Source organism: Acinonyx jubatus, chromosome C2, assembly GCF_027475565.1.
Source record: "Acinonyx jubatus isolate Ajub_Pintada_27869175 chromosome C2, VMU_Ajub_asm_v1.0, whole genome shotgun sequence".
NCBI lineage: Eukaryota > Metazoa > Chordata > Mammalia > Carnivora > Felidae > Acinonyx > Acinonyx jubatus.
The window spans coordinates 74854108-74880955 of NC_069384.1; the positions used below are offsets into that span (position 1 = coordinate 74854108).

Below are 26848 nucleotides of genomic sequence, written 5' to 3' on the forward strand. Positions count from 1 at the left end.
GAGAGAGAGAGAATGGAATGTTACATTTGATTTATTATCTGGAGAGAATCAGAGCTCAATTCTAAACAGATGTGTGATCAAGCATAGGTTTGGGGGAATTACAAAAATGATATATAGGTAAGCCTGTGTCTTGGTCATTTTACACATGCTAATTACATTTATTTGGACTGACTTCACCAGTCTTATCCAGTGGCTTATCTAGTAAGCCACTCTTACCCTTTAGTGCCCTTCTCAACTTTTATCTCCTTTATGTGAAGCTTTCTCTAACTTTCCTGACAATTGCCACCTTTATACAACACCCCTCACTAACTCACTTCACCCTACTGTGTTTGAAGCTTGTATATACCTTCACAGCTGCACAAGTCACATTTGACTGGCCATTCCTTATCTGTATTTGTGTTTCCCCTCGTAGAGTGTGATGTCCTTATTTGCCCTTCTGCTGAGCACAGCAGTGGACCGTTTCCAAGATCCCAAACCAGAGGGCTATGCAGATAGGTTTCATTTAGTTGGCATGCTTCACGGGGGAAAAAAATGAGTGTATTCAAACAATGGATGCACCTCCTTTCCCCCACATTTTCCTCCTACCTGCCTAAGCCCTGAAGAGTTTTGAGTTTGGGATACCTCTTACTCAATGTTGTGAAATCAAAATGACTGAATACAACTTCAAAGGAAGAGTATAAACCACTTAAGTATCACTAATTGGACTGTGAGTCAGATAACCTGTTTCCAGTGCAAGTCCTGTCCCCACTTAGCTGAGTGTTCTTGTTTAATCCTTTTGTTCCTTGGTTATCTACTCTTATCCAAAATTAGGTGTTTAGAAAAGATTATCTCCAATATCCCTGAAAGATCTAAAACTTTGAAAGCCTATAAAATTGGCAACGACTTTTGTTTTTCTCTTTGAAAACTTGAAATTTCCTCTTTTAAACACATTATAAAAAAGGCAAAGTTGTAAGAGTGGATAGTACAATAATTTTTGTGATGAGTTTGAAAACTGTAGTGAATTCACTCTGCCTTCAAAATATATACAGAATCTGACCACTTTGCAATACCCCTATTGCCACTACCTAGACCAAGCTGCTCTTATCTTTGGACTTTTACAGTAGCCTCCTGACTGATTTTGTTACTTACGGCTTTCCTCTTTTGTCTATTAGCCACACAGCAACCAAAGTGACCCAGTTAAAACATAGGTTGGCTAGGTCACTTCTCTGTTCAGTCTCTTTCATCACACATCATTAAGGGTAAAAGCCAAGTTCATTTTATGACCAGTATGGTTTTACTTAATCCTGCGCATTACCTCTTGTTAATCAGTCTTCTTGTTCCTCAAACATGGCAACTATGCTTTTTCTCAAGGCCTCCCAGGATTCCATGTCTTCCTAACATGTTCTTCCTCCGAATACCTAAATAGCCCTCTTCCTCATCTTCTTCATTCCCTTCCTCAAAAATGATGCTTTTTCATGTGGAGGCCTTTTTTGGTTAGTCGATAAATTTCAATCCCTGTCTTTAACACTTCATTCTGCCTTGGCGACTTGATATTTTCTTCCTCCAGAACACTTGTCACTGTCTAATATACTTACGTGTTTTATTATGTCCCTCTTCCACTAAAATGTTCCCCGTGTATACCACAGAGTTTCCTCATTCATACTTGCTTATGTTATTTTTTTCCACCAATTACATCATCCTCTAAAAACAAGATCAATTGCCTTTTGTCTCTGAATTTTTTTTTCCAATTTCTTTAACTGGAAGTCCTGCTTTTTCCTCTCTATACCCTGTACATCTCTTAAGAAATTCATGCAGTTTGGGGCGCCTGGGTGGCTTAGTCAGTTAAGTGTCAACCTCTTGGTCTCAGCTCAGGTCATGATCTTGCGGTTCATGAGTTTGAACTCTGCATTGGGCTCTGCTGATGGTGTGGAGCCTGCTTGGGATTCTGTCTCTCCTTCTCTCTGCTCCTCCTTGACTTGTTTGCTCGCTCTCTGTGTGTGTGTGTATGTGTGTGTGTCTCTCTCTAAAAATAAATAAATAACCTTAAAAAAAGAAATTTATGCAGTTTCATCTGTATATATTTATTATGCATGTGACTTATTTACTTCTTTTAGGTTGTAAGTTTCTTGAGGTCCTTGACTATGTCTGATTTATCGCTGTGTTGGCATGTAATAAGGCCTTAATAATGGCTAATGCCTTACCAAAGGATATGGATAGGTTAATTTATAGTAATAATAGTATAATCAGACTACCATTTAAATTTGAAAGGCTTATTAGTTAGAATAAAAGCTCCACAGGGGCAGGGAGGTGTGCCTGCATTTTGCACTGTTGTATCTCCAGCACCTAGAACAGTGCCTGGCACATATTAGGTTCTCAATATTCGTTGAATAAATGAATGAAAGTGAATTCTCAGAACAATGCCATTAAAAATGAATATGACTTTGTTGAACAACATTCAGCATGAAGGATTAATGCAAATTGGATCACGTTTGCCTTTTGTTTTGAGAATGACAGACAATTTAGGAGACTTCAAAAGTGGATAAGAAAGTTATTTTCCGTTAAGAAAATAGGAACAAAATTGAGTATGGTTAGTCCAGAAAAGTGAACTCTATAGCAATAATAGTAAAAGAAGTCACTTCTGCACAGTTTTAAATATATCCTTAAAGCAATATGTGAATATATATTCATGGTGATAATTACAGAGGCATCATTTCTGAAAGTATGTAAATGGTATATTTACATACTAGAGAGAGAGAGAGAGAGAGAGCCATTGCTTTTATTATTCAGCCAGGACCAGGAGCTAAATTGAAGCTGATTTTGTAGGGAACAGAAACTATAACACTCAGGTGCTTTAAAAGTAAGAAAAAAAGGGGGTGGATTCCTTAAAGTAGAAAAGGGCATTAGAGTTGTGATAAATTAGAGATTATTAAAATCTTTCTGAAATTACCTGCTTGTGGCTCTGAGATGTGAAGCTGATTTGGTCAAGGTAGACTAAAGAAAATTCAGTTCCATTATATCTGTATCCTGTGTTCATTTCTCAATACAAATTATTGCTTGAGAGATTGTATATAGGTTTCCCTACATTCTCACACTTAATGGAGATAGTAATTAATGGCATTGGGATTTCTTATATGTGGCTGGTTTGATTAAGTATCCAATTTATAGCAGTTTATTAAGGAACAAATCATAGCTTTATTCTGATATGAATAGATATTTTCCAGGGCATACTACCATGAACTATGAAAGAATTATATATTTTCCATGAGGGACTTAGAAAAATAAAATGGTAACCTATGTGCCAAGTATTACTTCTTAATATGAGTTTGGGGCATGTCAGATAATAATGGCTAATGTTTACTGAATAATTTTATAAATTTTATTCATTTAAATCTAAAACAGTTCCATAAAACAGGTACTATAATCATGCCCACGTTGAAGATGAATAAACTGAGGCATAGCAAGTTTAAATAATTAGTCACACACACAGATATTAAATGATAGATTCAGGATTTGAATTCAGTGAGTTTAGTTCCAGAGTTAATGCCTTTACCCACACTTTACACTGAATTTCTTTTTCTTGGTCAATATTTCCTAGCACATAATAAATACTTCCTTAAATCATACCATTGCATTTTCTCACAAAACTTTTTGAAAGTATTAAGAAAGAAGTGTGATTTACTTATAAAATATTGTGGTGGTTTATTTTAAGAGTATAAACATTGAACTTGAGAGGATTTTTCTTCAATATGCTTGATGTATTTAAATTGTAAATTAAAATATTTTTTGGAGGGGCACCTGGGTGGCTCAGTCTGTTTAGCCTACAAATCTTGATTTGAGCTCAGCTCACGATCCAGAGGGTCATGGAATTGAGCCTTGCATTGGGCTCCGCACTGAGCATGGAGTCTGCTTGAGATTTTTTTCTCTCTCTCCCTCCCACTCTGCCCCTCTCCCCCGTTCAAGCTCTCTCTCTAAAAAAAAAAAAAAACTATATATATATATATATATACACACACACGCACACATATATATATACACACATATATATATAGATATACATATGTATAGATATAGATATCTAGAATAGATCTAGAATCTAGATCTATAATATTATATATTATATATATATAAATATTATATATTATATATATGTATATATATACATATATATATATATATAATAGTAAACCATTATACAATAATTTTAAATGTTCTTCGTTTGGTGGCCAGTTTCATGTATCTGACTTGGAAGTTTGAGGTGTGTAGGATGTGTGTATTTGTGTGTGTGCATATATTTCCATGCATTATTCAGTAGCCTAGATAGAGTGGTATTGAGCAGGCATTCCGCCAAGATCTAGTGAGGTTGCACTTAGTACATCTGCTTTCCCTGACACCAAGACAGTGTGGAGCACATTCCCATGTCAAAATATGTCTGTTCAGCATTACTAAGCCCACTCCATAGTATTCTAATTGAATTTTTAAAAATATCCTAAAGAAAGCTTCTCTTTGCTTCCTCTTACTTAGGTATTGGCAGAAGATACCATTTTACTGTTACCTTGGTATATACCAGGGATAGGTTATGATCCTTAAGGAGGCAGTGTGGTGTTGTGAACATCCCATAAAATTTCATATACAGACAGTTATGGAAATTAACATGCATTTCTCCATTTACCAGCTATCTACCCTTGAGCAATTTGTTTAGCACTTTGAAACTAGTTTCTTATTTGCAAAATGGGAATTATATGTAAAGACTTAGAGTATATAACATCAAACTTACCCTACTGGAAGAGACTGCTGGACCCTACTGGAAAGTCTGAAAGAAGAGAAATCTATGTTACTTAAAGTGTGATCAAGAGTGATTTCAGGGAAAATGTAGGACTGAGCAGAGCCATGAAGAGTTGTATAATAAGCCTTCTTGAAGCCTCATCTGCAATTTCAGCACCTGTCTGGGCCCTAGATCCAGGCTTCTTGTCTTTAAATTTTTTTTTTTTTTTACCATTTATTCATTCTTGAGAGAGAGACAGAATGTCAGTGGGGGAGGGGCACAGAGAGAGGGAGACGCAGAATCTGAAGCAGGCTCCAGGCTCCGAGCTGTCATCACAGAGCCCGATGTGGGGCTCGAACTCATGGACCACGAGATCATGACCTGAGCCAAAGTTGGATGCTTAACCAACTGAGCCACCCAGGCGCCCTGAGTCTTTTTGTCTTTAGCAGGGTTTGACTGAAGTTGACTCTGGATAGGATTCAACCTCACTGCACTTGGAATTTCCTTCAGAGGGGTAGGAATGAAATGTTCCACATGGTCTCTTCTCTGTCATTTGATTCTGTTGCTGATGTAAGCAGGGAAGTCCTATCATGATGCAAGGGGAGACAGTCTACTTCCCACCACGTCAAAATCCTCTAGAACAATGGCTCCCAAATTTTGAACATTAGAATCACCAAGGTAACTTAAAAAAAAATCTTATGCCCAAGTGAATAAAATCAGAATCTCTGAGCATCCAGTCAGTATTCTTAAATAACACAGATAATTCCAAAGTGCAGTCAAGAGTAAGAACGGTGATTTCTTCTGGAACATTGCTTCTTATACTTTAGTGAGCAACAGGATAACCTAGAGGGTTTGTTAAACTACTGATTTGGGGGCCTTACCCCCAGAATTTCTGATTCAATAGGTCTGGAAGAAGGGCTGAATGTTTGTATTTCTAACAAGTTCAGCAGACCACACTTTGAGAACCACTGCTCTAGAACAGTGCTTTTTGAATCTGAAATGCATAGTAATCTCTTTGGAAACTCCTGAAAGTGAAAATTGTGATTCAGTAGGTCTTAGTTGGGACCTAAGAGTCTGCCTTTCCCATAAACTGCAGGAGACGCAGATACTGCCCACAGCACACTTTGGTCTACTGACTGGTAAGGTTAGAGAAGCAACAGTAGCATCTGGGAGCTAGTTAGAACTACCCCAGACCTACCAAATATGAAATTGCTTTTTGGCAATGCTGTACATTGGAATCATATGAAGAATTTAAAAAATATATTGATGCCTGGATTCAATCCTGGAGATTTTTATTTAGTTGGTATGGATGTGGCCAAGGTATTGGAATTTAAAAACAAACAAACAAAACTCCCGAAGGTTGTAATATGTAACAAAAAAAAAATGAGACAGAGTTATACAATAAGATAATATTTTAAAGTACACTGCAAATCATTGCTGTCCTTTTAGGGAATGTTTCTTGATATTTTATTGTGAAAAAAGCTGGAGATGACCAGTAAATGGCCCCTTCTCGGTCCACAGCAGATATCAGTAAATTCTTTTGCTTTTTTTTTTTGTTTTGTTTTGTTTTGTTTAGACAGATTTTTACAATAGTCATTGTGGCCTAGCTTCATTTGTCTTCTTCTTCTTCTTCTTCTTCTTCTTTTTTTTTTTTTTTTGAGAGACAGAGTCAGAGAGAGAGCATGCCACCAAGGCAGGGAGAGGGGCAGAGGGAGAGAGGGAAAGACTCTTAAGCAGGCTCCACACTTAGTGTAGAGCCTGATGTGGGGCTTGATCCTCCGACCCTGGGATCATGACCTGAGCAGAAATCAAGACTCAACCAACTGAGCCACCCACATGCTGCTCATATGTCTTCTTAAGACATAGTTTTGGAGTTTCACATATGCCTGCCATGTTCATGCTTTATCTTCATTAAGACCAAGATATTGAGGGAAAACTGTATTCTAGTTACTAAGTTGCAAAGATGATTCCCATACAATTCCTGCTTTCTAGCTGCTCCTAGAAAAGTAGGTAAGGTTGGGGTTGAACCTTTATGTAAAATAAAACTTAATAATGCCAGGTAGCACTGGTAGTACCAAGTGATTAGAAAACAAAACAAAACAAAACAAAAAAACAAAATGCTAGATTTAAGAGATAGGAGAGATCCCCAAAAGCCATGGTGCTCAGAGAAAGTATACCTTAAACTGAACCTTGAAGAATAGGAACAAAATATGTAAGCTAAGATTAGGAGAATTCCCTTTCAGATAAAGAGGCACAGAATTACCGAGTGGAGAAAGTTCCTTCCATGTTGGGCACAAATGAACTGACTAATGGTTTTAGCAAAGAAATTATGTGGAGATATTATAGAACCATATTTTAGAGTGCCTTAACTGACAGCTAAGGGAATTTAAACTTTATATTTTAGGACATGGGGATCCAGTGACTATTATTGAGCAATTGCAATAGAATGATAGGTGAAATGTGGTACTTTGGAAAAATTTTGTACCTAGGGATTATAGAAGAAATTAGCTAAAACAAATTTTCAGGTAGAGAATACTGATAAAATCATCCTCTTATTTTTCAAATTCTATTTTTCCTGCTCCGTTTCTAAAAATAAAAATCTTACCACATTTATTTCTATAGATCCACTTAATATTTTTGGAATTCAGCAGAAATATAATTTATATTTATATATTATACCATATCATATACATCATGTAGTATATATTTGAATCATGAGCAGTAAATACAACCTTTGAATGTCAATGTCAGTATAACTTGAGTGGAATATGAATATTTTTTCTTTGTGGCTTTTTCACTGACTTTCCACTATTTAAATATAATTGCTCATCAGTATTGTGTGCATAAATTTTCAAAAGTGCTTTCTTGTTTTAGTAATTAATGATAATGAAGTGCAAAGCTTTGGTTGTGCTTATCTAAACCATCTCAAGAAGTTAGCTTTTGTTGTCTGTGTAATTTTAACTAAAAGGAACTAAAGGTTTAGTACTTTCTGAGTGGGGAATTTCTGCTTGGCTGACAAATTTATTTATTATGGTTCCATTTTTTCTCGCTTTACCACTATTTAGGTTGTGGTTACTAGAAATTTTCTTTTATTTCTTAAGAGAAACAATATTTTATAGCCTTACAGCCACCAGAACATAGTTTCACACCCTCACCCTAGTCTGGCTTTTTTAAAAATATTAATTTATTTTGAGAGAGAGAGACAGAGAGAGAGAGAGGTTGAGAGAGAGAGAGAGAGAGAGCACTCACACACACAAGCAAGTGGAGGAGGGGAAGAAGGAAAGGGAGAGAGAATCCCAAGCAGGCTTCTTGCTATCAGCACAGAGCCCAGTGTAGGACTTAATCCCACAAATGGTGAGATCATGACCTGAGCCGAAATCAAGAGTTGGACGCTCAACCGACAGCCACCCAGGCGCCCCTACATCCTAGTCCTTTCCTGGCTGATTTTGTGGCCCTGGGAAAACCACATCTTTGAGATTCAGTGCCTTCATGTGTAAAAAGATAGTTGCAGAGTGTACGCGTGTTTTTTTTTTATTCTATTTTATAGATTTTTACCACTATGATTGCAGGTGCCATGTCTGTCTTTTACCTCAGTGTATTACAAGTGCCTAGTACAGTGTCTAGAATATATGGGATGAATTAATAAGTAAACCTAAGAGGCCATAGTGTCACTTTTGGCAAAGTAGTGTTTGATGGAAAATTTGTGGAAGATGTAAATCTAAAACCTGCAAAATGTGTGAGATTTCTTGGAGGGTGTTTCTGCCCTATGATCTTCTGGATTGACACCTGTGCTGTTCAGAGTTCTTCATGTGGACCATAAGACAAATCTGATGTATAAGACAAATTGGCCACAGTGGATGAGTGGTGACAGGCATTTGCTTTCATTATCGATGGTGACATGCTTCATTTTTCATCTTAAGGGAAAGAAAGAGAGAATCACATTGAATTGACCTGTTAATTATGCAAGTTTTGAACATATCTGAAATAACACAGGAAAGGTCATACGATAATATCAGGTTTAAAAGCCACTGGCAGGATTTCTACAAGAGCTAAGGCAACATTTCTACTAGCTTCGTCCAAGAAAGGGAGGTACTGCTCATTTTGACTATGCTGAAAATTCACCATGTTTGCTCTTGGCCAAAGCTTAGAAGAAACATTTGAAGTCTCTAACCCCCAAAGTGCTCATCAGTTCCATAGGTCAGTAAATTCATTAGGGAAATAAATCAGGCAGTTGGATTATTTGACCAATTGTTTGTAAAGTAAGACATCAGACTGAAAGCACTGAATCATTATACCCTAAACTATGTTGACTTTTACATGTATTCATTGTTTTATTTTAAACACATAGCTGTTTTTGCTTACTGGGTCTTAAATATATAAGATGAAACACATTGCTTTTTTTCTGCCATGACATCTTAAGAAACTTAAGTTAAAATATGAGATAATGATGGCCCAAGTGTCCCTTACTCCCCAACCCCATTGTGAAAGCTCTGGACCACATCAATAATGCTACTTTGTACTTTACTTTTATAGTTTAATACATATTTTAAAAATATATTATCTTAACTCATTTTTATAACAAGTCGTTGAAGCATTCAGAGTGGACACTAATGCTCAGTGAGGTTACATTATTTCCAGGCACCAAGGTCACAAAGCTGTTAAATGTTAGAGCTAAGGCTCATGACTGAGAACTGTGTCCTCTGAACTTAAGTTCTGTCCTTATACTAGTTTTGTTTCCTTAAAAGCTAAAGTAGGAACACTCACATATTTCTCTTAATTTATGGAAGAAAAGCTATTTTAGAGAGTTAAATTCAGTGACCACAATTGTTCATGCTTCTACTGTGCAATGTACTTTGGATGGAAAAAAAAACATATTTCATATTCTTGAAAAATTCCTTATTTGCAGGGAAATTCAGGCAAACAAATAAATATGAAAAAGCAGTGTGATACGTGTTATGTAATGCTGTGGAATTAGGGTAAGGGAGCAATTAATTTGCCTGAATGAATACTCCGTTGTACCCTAGTTTATACGACCACGTTTGTGTTGGAGGAGTTAGGAGCCAAGACTGTCTATCTTCTAGTTTGTTGACTATTCTGTAAGGTCATTTTCCTATTGAAAATGAAGGGGGGGGGAGGAATTGACCTTAATAAATGATAAAAGCCAGAAATACACATTATTTTCATGACTAATGAAAAACCAATTGAGTATAACCTACAAATATTATCATAAATACCACAATTACAAATGCTATTACAGAGATTATATATAGGGTTATGAAGAAAAATAACCTGGAACCAACTTAATTTTAGGTTAAAATTTTTGTAGGATATATTATTCACACTCTGACAAAGTATCTTTATTGAGAACATTTTGATGAGAGGGAAATGATAATTTTCAAGACAATCTGATATGGAGAGTACACAGGTTATAAACCCAAATATCTGTATTCTCGCTCAGCATCTTCCACTACAAATTTAACTTGGCATTTTAGTGGGTCATAAAATGTATTTTTTGCTTTGCCCATTCTGCACATTCAACCCAGAACTTGAAAACATGACTGTACTCTTTTATACCTGTTCATTATTACAAGCAATAAGGAGTCTGTCCTTAGAAGTTGCTTGGGAAGATACTGGATTTACCTGTTGTAAAGAAGAATTTGTAAGGAGCTTTTTTCTCCCTCCTTCACTTTTTCTTTTCCTCTCTTCCTCTTCTTCTCTTTCTTCTTGCATTTTCATTGCTGTCAGTGTTTTCTGATGTATTTTGCATTATTGCCACCTTTTTTCCATTGGAAAAATTTGTGTGGATAACACACAGGTAGAAATGAAGTTGACTAAGAACATAGCACTTTGGCAAGGTACTTTTTTTAGTTCCAGTGTAATTTTACAAGATGTCTGATATCTTGATTATAACAGATTTCCCAAACTCCTCATTTCTTCTTCAGTCCTTCTAAAACCTGCATCACCCTTCACACACACTTCAGCCTTACACATCCTATACTTCTGTCCACTCAAACCCTGTGTCATGTAAATCTTCTGGCTTTCCCTTTAGATTCCGTATTTGAATATATTCTATGTGTGATAAATAATATCAATTTTTTCTTGCATGCTTAATTCTGGAAATATGACCAAGAAAAGCTATGAATAAGCAAACTTAAAGAGAAACCATTGCTGATTCATTTATTTATTTGGCAAATATTGAAGAGCGGCTTGTGAGACCAGGATGCTACATGCTAGGCAACAAGGATAATAACAATTTCCAGGGCCTTCAAATTGTACCCAGAATAGTAGGAATGTCAGGAAGAATTACAAGTGAAGGTTTATCCCCTAGGGACCACATCTGTTGGCTACATCACTATTTTCCCATCCCAAGCCTAACATGTGGCATATACTAAGTGCTCAATAAATATTTATAGAGAGAATACATATTTTTTTGAATCAGAGACATTATAGAGATACTTACAAGATACCATATGAGAGTTCAACTGACTATAGCTATGGAATCTTACCCTAAAGTTTAGGATGGCAATTTTCATTCCCTTCTGTATTCACTTGGTACCCAAAAAAGAAGTTAGGACTTTTTATACACTGAAGTAAAGCCAACTAGTGAGATACTTATTTTAAAAGTGACATTTTGCATGTCAGAATGCCTAGCATGATGCCTGAAAAAAAAATTAGATATTCCATGAATATACTCTCTTTAGTTTTTCCTACCTCATGTGTTACTTTTCTTTCATTCTCTCCTGACACTTAAATTTCAACCTGATACTGATTGAAATCTTGTAGGTCCTAAAACTTATACGATTTGAGGCATTCTCTCAGAAAAAAATAAATATAGCATGATGAAATTAAAATTGGAAACAAAAGTGAGTAGGTTGAGAAAATAAATCACAAAGGATTAAATTTTAAAAAACTGAAAGCTATCACAAAGATGATAAAATCTAGGGAAATAATAAAATATTTTAATTAATTACTTGGTGGATGCAAGTCTATTAATTTCTTTTCCATTATTTTGTATGCAGAATCTTTGGACATCTTTTTGTATGGCAAGAATTTCATAATGTATTTCCTGAAAAAAAATAATTCAGTCTTTCCTGTAGCATGATTAATCAAAAATTATCCTTGATTATTTTCTTTTAATTTATAAAAGTCTATTTTAGCTTCATAGCTCATAATTGGTCATTTCATGTACATGTTACGTATTGTCAAATATGAGAATTTTTTTGTTGTATGATATCAGGGCAATTCAAATCCATTACCTACTTCCCCAAGTAAATAACTTTTGCCAGTCATTTATACATTATTATAATAATGCTACATATTCAACAATCACATAGCCTCAACTGCATGCAATAACAATGTTTATGTCTCATGTGTCTGAGGTGGTCCACAAGCCAGTACTGTTGATCTTGTCTTGGTTACATATCTGGGGGTCAGCTATCTGTTGGTTAATCCAGAATTGCCTTGGCTGGATTACTGAGGCCACTTTGTTATGTTCTAAATATTTTATATCCCCTTCTTGGAATCAGTGGGTTAGTCTGTGCATATTCTTCTCAATGCAGGGACAGAGGAGAAATGAATAAATGGGGGGGGGATGAGCTCTTTTTCAGACTCTGCTTGCATTTGCTAACAACTTATTGGAGAAAGCAAGTCACATGACTGAGCCCAGTGTCAAGAGATAGGGCAGAACATCCTTTTAGAGCATTGCAAATTTATATGGAAAAGCATATAAATGTGAGGAAAAGTGAAGAATTGAATGTATCAATACAATTCATCTACTAGGGTTTTGTTTTGTTTTACCATTTTCCCTCATTATGTTTTTAAACAACAGCTTTATTGAAGTATATTTGACATACAAAAAAAACCCCTATACATATTTAATATATACAATTTGTTAAGTTTTGATACATGCACACATTCATGAAACTATCACTATAATCAAGGTAATAAACATACCCATCAGTTCCAAAATTTTCCTCATGCCACTTTACTTCTTTTTTCTTTTTTAAAAGAAACACTTAATATGAGATACAGTCTCTTGACATACTTTTAAAGTGCACACTATAATATTGCTAACTATAGGCACCATGCTGTAGAGCAGATCTTTATAACTTATTCATCTTGCATAACTGACATGTTATATCCTTTGAAAAATAGCTACCTGTTCACCCCTCCCTCTAGCTCCTAGCAGCCACCATTCTACTCTGCTCTTAGGAATTTGATTATTTTAGATACATCATGTAAGTAGAATAATGCAGTGGAATGATGCTAGGACTGGCTTGTTTCACTTAGCACGGTGTCCTCCATATTCATTCATGTTATTACATATGACAAAATTTTCTTTTTTTAAATGCTGAAGAATAAATGTTTCCATATATATGTATTCCATATATATATCCATATATATATATATGTATATGTATATATATATATATATATATATATATATATATATATATATATCACATTTTCTTCATCCACTTTTCCATACATGGACATTTAAGTTGTTTCTATATCTTGAATATTGTGAATAATGCTGCAATGAACATGGAAGGGCATATGTGTTCTCGAGATCCCAGGAGTGGGATTACTACATTATATGGTGGTTCTTCTGCATTTAATTTTTTGAGGAATCTCCGTACTGTTTCTATATTGGCCACACCATTGTACATTCCACTGGTGGTACACACTTCCAATTTCTCCACATCCTTGTCAACACTGTTTATTTATTTATCTATTTATTTGTTTATTCATGGTCATTTGAGGGGCTCTTGGGTAGGTCAGTCAGTTAAACATCCAACTCTTGATTTCAGCTCAGGTCATGATCTCACAGTTCGTGAGTTCAAGCCCTGCATCAGGCTCTATGCTGGTGGCATGGAGCCTGCTTGGGATTCTCTCTCTCCCTCTATCTGCCTCTCCCCTGCTCATTCTCTCTCTCTCTCTCTCTCTCTCAAAAATAAATCAATAAACTGAAAAAATGTAAAAGAAATAGTAGTCATTTGAACAGGTGTGAGATGGTGTTTCATTGTGTTTTGATTTGCATTCCCTGATGATTAGTGATGCTGAACATTTTTCATGTACCTATTGGTCATTTATATATTGTCTTTGGAAATATGTCTGTTCAAGTCTTTTGACCATTTTTAAATTGAGTTATTTGGATTTTTGCTGTTGAGTTGTAGAAGATACTTATATATGTAAGTCATTAACTCTTTATTAGTTATATGTTTTGCAGATATGGTTTTTCCCCCCATTTTTCAGGTTACCTTTTAACTCAGTGAATTGCTTCCTTTGCTTTGCAGAAGATTTTTAGTTTGATGTAGTCCCACTTGTCTATTTTTGCTTTTTTTGGCCTATGCTTCTGGTGTTAATATGAAAGAAATCACTGCCAAGACTAATGTCAACATTTTCCCCTATATTCTCTTCTAGGAGTTTTATAGTTTCATGCTTTATGTTTGGACTTTTAATCAATTTTGAGTTATTTTTGTGTGTAATATAAAATATAAGTCCGACTTCATTCTTTTGGATATGGAAGTCTAGTTTCCCTAGCACCATTTTTTGAAGAAACTATCCTTTCCCTTCATTACCTTTTTCATATACTTTTTCCATGTGGTTCAGTAATTGGGTTTGTTATGGATCCCAAGAATACCAACTCCATTATTTCAGCTTTCAAAACATAAGAGTCAGATTTACATAAAGGTTTAGAATGAGATACTCCTTTTGGAAAGGACAAAATTGAGAAGATATTTGAATATCATATTCGATGCTTGTGCTTTCTTTGGCTTATAATTATAGTCTTCGGCAAATGTTTACTGGGATCTTGAATATAAATAGAATATATGTTACCCTGTTTATTCTCTCTCTCTCTCTCTCTCTCTCTCTCTCTCTCTCTCTCTCTTTCTCTCTCTGTGTGTGTGTGTGTGTGTGTGTGTGTGTGTGTCTTTCTCTCTCTTCTGTTTCTGTCTCTTTTTTCTTCCTCTCCCACTCTCTACTCTCTGTATTATACAGGTGTGGTTTAGATGTGATATTTGTTTGGGGAGCTTACATTCTAGTTGTGGTTAGGACAGAAACATATTTTTTAAGGAAGAAAATTATAAATTGTGGTGAAAACAGTCTAGATTCAGGACTAGGGCAGCTTAGGAGTGAGAGAAAGCACTTGGTATTTGGTGTGTCATGTCAAGCATGGCAGGAAGTTCAGTGTGAAGATATGGGGAGAGGAGCATTCCAAGCAGAGAGAATGAAGTAAGCAGAAACATGGGGCTAAAGAGTAGGAAGAGGAAGATCAAATTACTAGAAGCAGTAAGTAAATATATTAGAGGAAATAATGCCATGTAGCAGAAATGTGTGACTATATATAATTTTGATCTTCAGGCTGAGATGTTTTAAGTTTTTAATTTCTTTTTGATATTAAAAATATGTTGATCTTAAGAAAAAAAAGAAAAAGCACTTTTATTCCAATAAGAAGACCACAAATTCTGGAAATGTGTCTTTTCATGACCCTTATAATCAATAACATTTGATGAATGTAAGATATGTACATATAACTGGGGTAGAAATTGCAGAGACCTACCCTGAAAAGTCTTCCATTTTAGGGATGGAGACAGATGTGTAAACAAATGGCTATAATGCCATGTCTGAAATGCTATTATAAGATATACTGATGAATTACACAATTATGGAAAAGGAAACAGCCATCTCAAGGGTTTGGGTAAAACTTATGGTGCAGTTGAATAGTAAAGACAGATTTTCAAAAAGAGAGAAGAAAAGGAAAGAAAAGAAAATTTAGCCTACTTAAAGATCAAGGGGGGACTTGGGAAACGGGGAAACTCTATAAAGCTGGTTTTGGTGAATGGAATGCGTGAGTAGCAGGTGATAAACTGGAAATGCCATTTGAAGCCATATTGCAAAGGGTGCTGAGGATCAGAGTAGAAACTTTGGATCCATCCGTAGTCAGTGTAGAGTACCTAGAGGTTGTAAGCAGGAAAATGGCATGAGTAGATTCCAGGGACTGGAACAATGGTGTGGCCCAGTTCCTATGAGTTAGGGCTGTAGCTTCGAGGGTGGAGAGGAAGACTGGAGACACAGGAGGAATTCTTGTGAGTAGCAGAGGGCTCCTGTGAGTTACAGCCTGTGCACTACAATGAAGATAAATAATAGATAAGAGTAAGTCATTTGCCACTTTTCAAGATTTTAGGAGGCAGATGCAGACTTTCCCAAAGAGAGTAGTTTTTAGCTTTTACCACTAAAAATTTAATTCCAAAATGTTTACTGATTTTTTTATAGACTTGCTAAATCTCCCAAAGCATACCATTGAAAAGCCATTATCACTTTCTGGTTTGCATAGAACTTTCACAGTTTCTTGCTTTTGTCCCTGCCTGGCTTTAGTAATTTTCACACTGTCCTCAGGTATGAAAAGCTTTCTAGTTGCTTTGTTATGACTGTTTCAGTTAGATGGATCAATATTCTTAGCATTTGTCCTGAGAAATTTTTAGGTGAGAAAGATGTTCTGCACAATGTTGGTTTTCATTGTTCTTTCTCATAAGAATTTTCACTGAACTTAATATTTTCCAGTAGTTGCATTTATTTACAATGTATAAATACCTTCCTTTAGTTGGTACCTTACATATTCACTCTGCTTCCTTTATCAGTTAGGATTACGGTTGGCTCCACATTACACAGACTAAAATAACAAGGCCTTATTTTTCTCCCATAAAAGCCAGACCCTAGGTAATTGCTGGACTGGTGCCATTGCTCCCCAAAGTCCTCGGAGACCCAACTCTTTCCAGGTTGCCTACCACCACTCCCTGGGGGGGGGGTAGTCTTTGTTTTCATGGCCTCAGATGATCCAGCCACCACGCCCCCATCCCAGTCCACACAACAGTAAGGCAGATGGTTGAGAAGAGGGCGAAGGAAACTTATAAGCTATCTTTTTTTTAAGTTTATTTGTTTTGAGAGAGAGCAAGTGTGAGAGTCAGGGAGGGGCAGAGAGAGAAGGAGGGAGAGAATCCCAAGCAGGCTTCATGCTGTCAGCATGGAGCACAATGCAGAGCTCAATCCCATGAACCACGAGACCATGACCTGAGTAGAAATCAAGAATGAGACGCTCAACCAACTGAACCACCCAGGCGCCCCCCCACAAGCTGTCTTTAAGGAAAGAGTCTTCAACTATGCAGAGACCCTTCTGCCAACATCTCTTTGGCCATTACTGAGTCCACAGCCACACCCAGCTGCATGATATGTATGGAAAGGTAGCTAAGTAGTCTTAGACTTTGTGAAAAGGCAAGAATGGATATTAGGAGAAAATAAACTTAAAAATAAAGAAGGAGGAAACACATGTGAGAGAGCCAGAAAACCTTTGTTCAGGTAGAGTTTCACTTGGGTTACCACATTGAACCTATTTGTCTTCCTAAAATTAGGATAATCATTCTGTCCTAAATGCTCCATAGTGTTCGTGGTTGAGGGTCAAATACAGTGATGAATTTATCAACACTTTGAAGATTAAGAGTTGCACAAAAATGAAGTATTATTTTTTAAAGTATTAAACAATTCTGAATATAAACTCAATAGATACCAGTGAGATGATGTCAGTTTTTACATCATGCCCTAAGGTAACCTTATTTGACAAGCAGAAGACATATATTAATGACAAATAACTCATATAGAGGGAACACCTCTCTCTTTATGAAACACTTTTAAGAATTTGATAGTACATTTGATTCTTCTATAAATACTCTGCAGTAACAATAATTATGTTCATTTTACAGATAGGAAAATAAAGCAGAGGTTAAATGAATGGCTCAAAGCCATGTAGCTTCTGAGTGGTTACTTTAGAAACTATGTTGTCTGCAAACCTCACACTTTTTTTGTAATCTGTTGCTGCTCGAATCTTTATGCGTCACACTTCTTGTTTTCCATTTGGCAAAGTTTAGATATCTAAGATTAGAGTGACAGACATTCGGATGTTTATCCCTACTTTATCTATGTGGTATTCATTCTCACTTATCCCTAGTATGAATCAAATCTTCCCATCTACTGGTCTACACATACATTATCCTCCAGAATCACCTAACCGCCTGTCCCCCCAAAATGTTTTTCTGTTCTTGACTTACTCAAATTCTGCCCTTTCTTTGTGTCAACCTGGGTTCCATATTCCATGTGAAACATTTCCTGAATATTTCAGGCCACACAGATCTTCCATTTTCCTGAACTTCTGTAACATAGAAAATATATATAGAATGAATATATTATATTTAATTATAGAAATAAATTATACACTGTATCATATTATTCCATATGTCTTAGCTTTCTCTCCCCAAGTAGACTTTAAGGTCTTGTACTTCTTAAGTTATTTCAGTAGCACAAGGACAGTGTGAAGAACAAAAACAGTTCACATTCAAATTGAGCTGGCTAATAATTCTTGAGCATCTTCTAAGATTTAGTCTCAACTGTCATGACAAATGAAGAAACAGGTTTAAAGAGGCAAAGGAACTGGTCCAATGTCAAGCATCTAAGAATTGAAACCTGCTGTAGTAACCTGTGGTCTAAGTCTTGATCCTCTACACCCATCAACTGAACATTTGACTGGAAGTCAAACTGTGTGTGTGTGTGTGTGTGTGTGTGTGTGTGTGTATGAGTGTGTGTGGTTAGTTAGCTTACCATTCTACATTGAGCAAAGCCCAGAATAATCAGTCATTCCAGGTAGCCCTTGGTTGGATTTACATACATCTTAAATTCAACACTAAGAAGATGACCAGAACTGATGGAAATTTTATCAGTAGAAAAGAGGGATAAAAATTTCCAACTAAACTAGGATGTTAAAGTGAGCTACAGATATATTCTTTTATTCATGAAGCTGTGAGATATTTAGTTCATAGCCATGTTGCATCTGTAGTGCCTAACTATATGATTACTTTCTTCCCTTATGTATTACAAATTATTTCAGGGAAGGGACAATGTTAATGCTTATGCTCATTTTGTAATCAGAACAATAACTAGAGTAGTGCTAGGAAGATGTAATTCATCAAAATATATTGTTGGAAGAAAAACAGATTATCTTCTTATTTTTCTTTCTGGTATTTGAATACCTTATCCAAGTAGACATATAGCTTGTTCAGTGATGGACAACCAAAATATTTAAAGACCACAAACCTGTTCTCATTTCATCATGGGATACTGAATTCAGTTTAACAAGTTAATTTTTAATGGTTTTAGTGGTTTTGTGCATATATTTATACATGTGTGTGTGTGTTTTCTGAGATATATGTGTATTACAGCTTAAGCTATCAATTAGAGATACATCTGTTTACGTATCTACATTTACATGTAAAATAATTGAACTATAAAAAGAAATGCTCTCATTCTACCAATGTAGCTAAGAATGAGTCAGTGATTTTTATGTTTATCTTCTGTATTCAAGACAATGTTCAAGACAACAGGGAAAAATCTGAAAACAAGAAGCGTTGGCATAGGTTTTAAAGGTCATATTTTATTATTACATATGACGGCAATTATGTTTTCCACTATTGAGAATGTTTTGGTTCAAATTATTTACTTGTTTGAAAAAATCATATTATACTGTTTGAGTATGTGTTCATTTTGTGAAGCAAAAATGTGGGGCCCTTTGAGACCTTCTAATGTTACCCCTTTATTACAGATGAGTTTATCTGATTTACCTGAGGTCGCATAGGTAATTAAAAGTGGTGCAAAGATAAGAAGCTTGCTCTCCCCACCCTTAGACCTCTTCAGTCTCCCTCTCTCCCTACTAATTTCAGTTCATAGGTTTGAATTCTCAAAAGAGTCCTCTTAAGAGGCAGGATGATTTATTCAAAAGGTCACTGATTTTTTCCTCTCTGTCTTCTTTTTTCCTCTTCAGCCCTCTTCAATCTAATTCCCGTGGGCCTGCGTGTGGTGGCCATCCAAGGGGTGAAGGCCAGCCTCTATGTGGCCATGAATGGTGAAGGCTATCTCTATAGCTCAGTAAGTACCTTGGAAAGTGTACGTGTGCATGTGCTTGTGTGCACACATAAACTGGTGTTGACAGGTAGTGGAGTAACCATTCTTTTATGGAAGAAAATTAGAAGTCGAAGTCATTTTATATTTTCTGAGCCAATGTCAGGATTTTACTAAGATTTTTAAATTTACAATGCAAAGGATCATGCCCTGTTGAGAAAGACCTAGTTACTGTCTATGCAATATAAATTCTCTTTGTCTGGCTTCCACTTCTAGAGGATAATTGATCTTTTGAATTTTACCGTTCTAATTCAAGGGGTAAGACGTTTTTTCCTTTCTCCTATTACTTCTCCTGTAAGCACAGAGGATGGCTTATGCAGTTAAATTCTTCAGTTTGTCTTCAGAGAGTCTTTTGTGTCCTGTTGTGGAGAAAAGCTTTCAGAATAGGTTGTGTTTTGTTTATATTGAATAAATGTTTCCAGTACCTAATATATCAGATTCCTGGCATAACTCATCACTTCAAAGATGATGTGAATTTATGGAATGAAGTCTAGATTAGAGGCTGGACATTTGAGTTTTATTTATATTTCAGTTACTATTTCTCTTCGGACAAGTTACCTCCCCCTCTTTGGCTTAATTTCTGGACCTTTAAAGTGAGGGTGTTGGACACTGGGTTGTTTAACATCTCTTTTATTTCCAAAACTGACAAAATTAGGTAGTATCAGTAGCTACATTATGAGCACTGACATATTGTAAAGTAGTTAACTCTCCTCTAATGCCTGTCTGACTCTCAAGATAATAATTTATGTATTGGGAAAATGTGACTGCACTGAATAGATAGATATAGATATAGATATAGATATAGATATAGATATAGATATATAGATACAGATATCTATATCTGTTCTCTCATAAGGAAATAGCCTATTTGAAGTTCATGAAGAGATATCCTTGAAAATGGAAGTTCTACTTACTAGATTCTAAATTAAATATTAAATTGTCTTTAAAATTTTTTTCCATATTCAGTTGAATGAATCTCTGCTGTACTATGCTTGTTTTTTAGTAATACATCTGCCATTCATATTAAGATTTTTAAACTTGCTGTTTTATTACCGAGCATACTCAGATCTGAATTTGCATTCATATACTAGATGTGTACATACATATTATTTCAACAGTTCTGCTCAATATAATGCTTACAGGTAAACACATTTTTGGTTAAAACAAAAATGATCTTTCATTTTTAATGTGACATAATTCTAACAGTTATTAATGTCCAGTTATTATGAGTTTATATTTTAAATATAAGAATTAAAAGTAGCAAAAAATATAAAAGCTTGTTGTTTTGAGTAATTCTAATTAGTTAAACTCAAAAAAAATGTTTCACTGTAGTACAAACTAAAACATGGAGATAATCTTAGGATAGTATTGACTTTAGGGATTTAACCAGTCATCAAGCAAAGAGCCAAAACTATCAGTTATGCAAAAAAGACGGAGTTCAGATCTTTGGACCAGAGTTTATTTCCAAAGGTTTAGAAGAAGAAAAACACAGTAAGTCTGACAACAGTACTGTAGGCAGAGCACAGTGTGTAGGAGCCTGTGTGTGTGTGTGTGTGTGTGTGTGTGTGTGTGCATGCGTGCGTGTGTGTGTGTGTACGTAGGGGATCCAAGTGTAAAGAGGTCTCCCTTGTTGGGTGCAATCTCAAAGTTCCTGAGAGGAGCCTGGATATTCAGTAGGAGTTAAGTAAACTGCATACTCTGAAGCATGTTCAGAAATGCATTCTTTTTATCATTCTTGCTCAGAATTAAGGGTAAGGCACAGAGGTCTTGAGCCCATAGGAGGGGTTTCAAGAAATTCCTGATTAGATAATTTTACTGCAGGTGCTTTTTTGTAAAGGAGTAAATGCCTTAGACTGCCAATAATTACCTGGTGAGTTACCTATTTGGGGTAACCACATACTCAATTTCCTTTTCTTTTATTGCTTCATACCAAGAATCATCTAATTTCTCCCTTCTTATGGTAGAGGCTACTGAGAACAATTTTCCTTTAATTATAAGTATGCCATTGCTGACAAAAATCATCAGGATTCCTACTTTCAAAATCATCCTCTCTCTGGATAGAACTAATAGGAGTAAGTGTTGGTATTCAATTAATCTGATTTAATTTAATTTTTTAAATGTTTACTTATTTTTGAGAGGGGGAAGGAGCAGAGAGAGGGAGACGCAGAATCCAAAGCAGACTCCAGGCTCTGAGCTGTCAGCACAGAGCCTGATGGGGGCTTGAACTCATGAACTACAAAATCATGACCTGAGCTGAAGTCTGACACTTGACTGACTAAGCCACCTAGGCACCCTGGTGTTTAATTTTAAACAGTAGGCATAGGCCTGAGGCTTTCTTTATAAGACTAGAGAGAGCTGATCCTGGGGTAGGCAAACCTGAAAAAGAATTGAACATCAAGGCTCCATCACAAACACAGTACTGCTCAGCTATGTGGTATGCCTCAGCAGGATAGCACCAGCACAGCCAGGGGCCTGGTGGTGAGTTAAAAGCAGGTTATTAACACAAGTTTTCTTGAGGTGTTTTGGTGTATATAAAACTTGGCGGGTTTTTTTTTTTTTTTTTTAAGTCGTTTCCTATTTCATTCATGTTAAACAGTATAGTTAGGCACATCAACAGGGGCCATATCTGGTATGTGGCAAGGACAGGGGGCTGATGTGTGGCTGGAGCCAAACCCAACATGTGTTAAAGAAGCTACTTAGAGTCCCAGCAGTGTGTCATTTACCTGGTTTGCGTTCATTTTAAAACTAGGAATTAATTCCCTTGTGACTTCTGATTTCTTCCTGTCACCAGGAGACAGGAAAGAGTGGTTAAGATGGAGTGACTGCTGAGTAGTATAGAGGTAAAATGTAAAGATCCATTCTGAAAAATCTGTGTTTTGATAGCTGAATTTAATTCATGTGCATTTAGTGAGATTGTTGATGCATCTGGATTTGTTGTTGCCATTGTAGTTCATATTTTTTTCTTTTGCTTCTGTGTTCTTTTTTTATTTCCTTGTGTTGACACTTTTTCTCTATTCTATTTTTATTCTTCCACTAGTTTGTAAATGTAGGTTATGATTCTGTCTTTAGTGATTTACCCTTACTTTTTAACATGCATTTATAAGTATATAAGATTATATATACTCATTATATATGCTCAATATTTTTTTGTTTCTGTCTGCATTCCAAACAGCTGGTTGACCTTAGGATGTCGTCTTGCCTAGTAAACACCACCACCCTTCTTGCCAATTTGATTAATGAAGCTTTAAAATAAAATCATATGCATGATTAGTTATTATTCTACAGATAATAGTTAAATTTACCAATCTTTAAAATAATTTCTATGCATATAGTTTTTGGTTTTGTGTATGTATCAAATTTGGCCCAAAGAAATCTTTGTTTTGGATATGAGGTCTATGTAGGTGGTGAATTCGCTTTGTCCTGGTGTCCATGAACATGCCTTCTTTTTGCTTTCAATCATAAATTATAGTTCAGATTGTTATAGGATTCTAGTAGACCTGTATTTTTCCCAGGACTTTGAAAATTATACTCCATTGGTTTCTGACATCTATTGTTGAATATGAGAAGTTTGCCATCAGTTTAATATTCTTTCCTTTGTAGGTAATCTATATAGGAAAAAAATCTCTTTATGTTTCATGTTCTGCAAATCCGACTATAATATCTTGTTGTGAATCTATCTTAATTTACATTGTTAGAAATTCAGAATGCACTTTTAATAAAAAGATGAATATTTCTTCAGTTATGAGATATTTTAACTCTTAACCCATGTACATTTCACTTCTCTATCTTGATGCTGATAATGCTCAAAACGACTTATGTTAGAAACTCAAATTTACCTACTCTAGAATTAATGCCATCTAATTTGTGATTTCAATCACTATGTATTTTTCATTTTTGGTTGTCTAATGGTTTCCAAGTAATATCTACCTGATCTTGATTGATTTCTTCCTATTTTTACTATCTGTTCTTTTTATAGAAAGTTATTAACTCATTTATCTCTCTGAGCATTCTTATAATACTTTGGTCCCCATCCTCCACAGAGGGCTTTTGTTCCCATGGACTTGATCAGAGGCACACCACCAACTTCACGATATGGAGCTTTGCAGCTATAAACTGCTTAGTGTCTTCCTACATTCCATAGGGATACTTAACTTGCTTTGAACCTGGTTATGTCATTTAGATCTTACATTTTTATATTTTATTCATCATTGCCATCTATTTCGAGCAGTGTGGGTGCCAACATAGTCTGAACTCGTGCTTTTTTCCTCCTCTTTTTAAACTTTTTTAAAAAAAATATAGTAAAAACATAAAATTTACCATCTTAACCATTTTTAAGTATACGTTACAGTCGTGTTAACTGTGCACACATTGTTGTGCAACAGACCTCTAGAAATTTTCAACTTGCAAAACTGAAATTCTGTACCCATTATCAATAATTCCCCTTTTCCCCTTCCCCTCAGTCTCTGGCAAACACCTCTCTACTTTCAGTTTCTGAGTTTGACTGCTTTAGATACCTCATATAAGTGGAATCACATAATACTTGTCTTTTTGTGATTAACTTATTTCATTTAGTGTAATGTCTTCAAGGTTCATCCATGTTGTAGCATCTGAAAAGATTTCCTTTTTAATTGTTTGAGAAGCCTCCATACTGGCTCCCATAGCAGCTGCATCATTTTGCGTTCCTAACAAGTGGACAAAAGTTTCAATTTTTCCATATCCTTGCTAACTTTTATTTTTCCTCCCTCCCTCCTTTTTTCTCCTTCCCTCCCTCTCTCTCTGCCCCCCTTTCCATTCCCTCTTCCTTCCCTCCCTCCCTTTCTTTCTTCCTCTAACTTTCTTTCTTTCTTTCTTTCTTTCTTTCTTTCTTTCTTTCTTTCTTTCTTTCTTTTCTTTCTTTCTTTCTGGTAGTGGTCAACCTAACAGATACCAGGTGATATCTGACTGTAGTTTTGATTTTCATTTCCCTCGGATTAGTGATGTTAAGCACTTTTCATATACATGTTGGCCAGTTTTGGAGAAGTGTCTTTTTAAATCCTTTGCCCATTTAAAAAAAATAATGTTTATTTTTGGGAGCACAGAGCCTGACGTGGCACTTGAACTCATGAACCACAAGATCATGACCCAAGCCAAGTCACTTAACTGACTGAGCCACCTACGCACCCCTAAGTCCTTTGCCCATTTTTAAATGTGTTTTTTGGCTGCTGAGTTGTGAGAGTTCTTTATATATTCTGAATATTAACTTCTTATCAGATATATGGTTTGCAAATATTTTCTCCTATTCTGAAGGTGACTTTTTCACTTTGCTTTCTTTGTTGTGCAGTAACTTTGATGTAATCCCACTTGTCCATTTTTACTTTTATTGCCTATGAGTTTGGTTTCATACCCAATAAATCATTGCCAAATCAATCTTTTCTCCTGTGTTTTCTTCTAGGAACTTTACAAACTTAATATTACATTTAGGTTTTTAATCCATTTTGGGTTAATTCTTATATATAGCATAATGTAAGGGTTCAATTTTATGTATTTTTTTGTATATAAGTACGCAGTTTTTCCAACACTATATGTTGAAGAGACTATCCTTTTCCCATTATGTAGTCTTAGCACCCTTGTCAGAGATCACTGGACTATGTATGTGAGAGTTTATTCCTGTCTGTCTTTATGCTAGTACTACACTATTTTGATTACTATAGGCTTGTAATGTATTTTAAAATCAGAAAGTGTGAATCCACCACTTTTTTTTTAAATCAAGATTGTCTTGACTGTTTAGAATGCTGTGAGATTAGGATTTTTTCCTAAATCTTAGGATTTTTTTTCCTATTTCTGAAAAAAAAATGTATTGGGATTTATGGAGATTACATTGAATCTGAAGGTTGTTTTGGGTAGTATGGACATTTTAGCAATATTAAATCTTCTAATCCATGACACAGATGTCTTTCCATTTATTTGTTCTTTCTTAACTTCTTTCAGCAGTGTTTTGTAGTTTTCAGTGTATAATTCTTTTGCCTCCTTGGTTTTTATTTATTGTGCCTTTTTGGAAGGAAGCCCCAAAATTTTTTAATGGCATTAGATGATACTTTTTGTAAAACTGAGTAAATAAAAGTTCTAGAAGGCATCACTTTCCCACACAAAAGAAGCTCACAAATGCTAGAAACTTCTGTTCCTGAAACACCTTCTTTAGTAGTTCAGGAAACACTGCTGTGTCACAATCTGTTGAGACAGATTTTCCTACAAATCTTACCTTATTCAGATGGTGCCTGTAATGTTAACATTTTTGTTATTTAACCGGTTATAACTGACTTGAATTTTAATAGTGTTGATATTTCATTCTCTTCGAGGTTTACATGATTTTGAAAAATCTTGTAAAACAACCTAAAATTTCTCAAATTATCATAATGCTTAAAGGCATTTGTGTGGGAATGGGGGAGGGTTGCATTTTTTCATCATGCAGAGAAGGTATAGTCTGAATCTCCTCTTTCTACTCTTTTCTATACATTTACTATAAGATTGGTATCTTTATATATTTAGAGTAGTTTGAACTGAGCCTTGCATGCATAAAAACAATTACAGATAAGCATTGTTTGATGTAAATTTCTAAAGTCAGATTATTTTCAAACTGTGGTTAAAAATTGGCGATAACAGGGGCGCCTGGGTGGCTCAGTCGGTTAAGCGTCTGACTTCAGCTCAGGTCACGATCTCGGGGTCCGTGAGTTCGAGCCCCGCGTCAGGCTCTGGGCTGATGGCTCAGAGCCTGGAGCCTGCTTCCGATTCTGTGTCTCCCTCTCTCTCTGCCCCTCCCCAGTTCATGCTCTGTCTCTCTCTGTCCCAAAAATAAATAAACGTTAAAAAAAATTTTTAAAAATTGGTGATAACATATTTTAGATTATTATTATAGAATCATATGTGTAATAAAATATATAAAGGATAAAAGTAATACTACTATAGTTACATTGATGTTGCTATATTTGCCTTTGTTGTTGTTGTTGTTGTTGTTGTTCTGTGCCTATGTAATTCTTAACCTTCCTTGTAATTCAGTTCAGATCTTAACTGATATGTGACCTCTTTCCATTACCTATATCGGTAAGAATTAGATGCTATTTCTGCTTT

At 35.5% G+C, this 26848-nt stretch overlaps 1 protein-coding gene across 3 annotated transcripts in view; it reads left to right on the plus strand.

Annotated features, from left to right (window-relative positions):
- FGF12 (fibroblast growth factor 12) overlaps positions 1 to 26848 on the plus strand; it is a 556824-nt gene that overhangs the window by 350343 nt on the left and 179633 nt on the right. For all 3 annotated transcript variants that reach the window (XM_027061187.2, XM_027061186.2, XM_027061185.2), the window contains one exon: positions 19608 to 19711. In XM_027061187.2, the coding sequence (XP_026916988.1) occupies positions 19608 to 19711 (104 nt within the window). The remainder of the gene's footprint in view (positions 1 to 19607; positions 19712 to 26848) is intronic.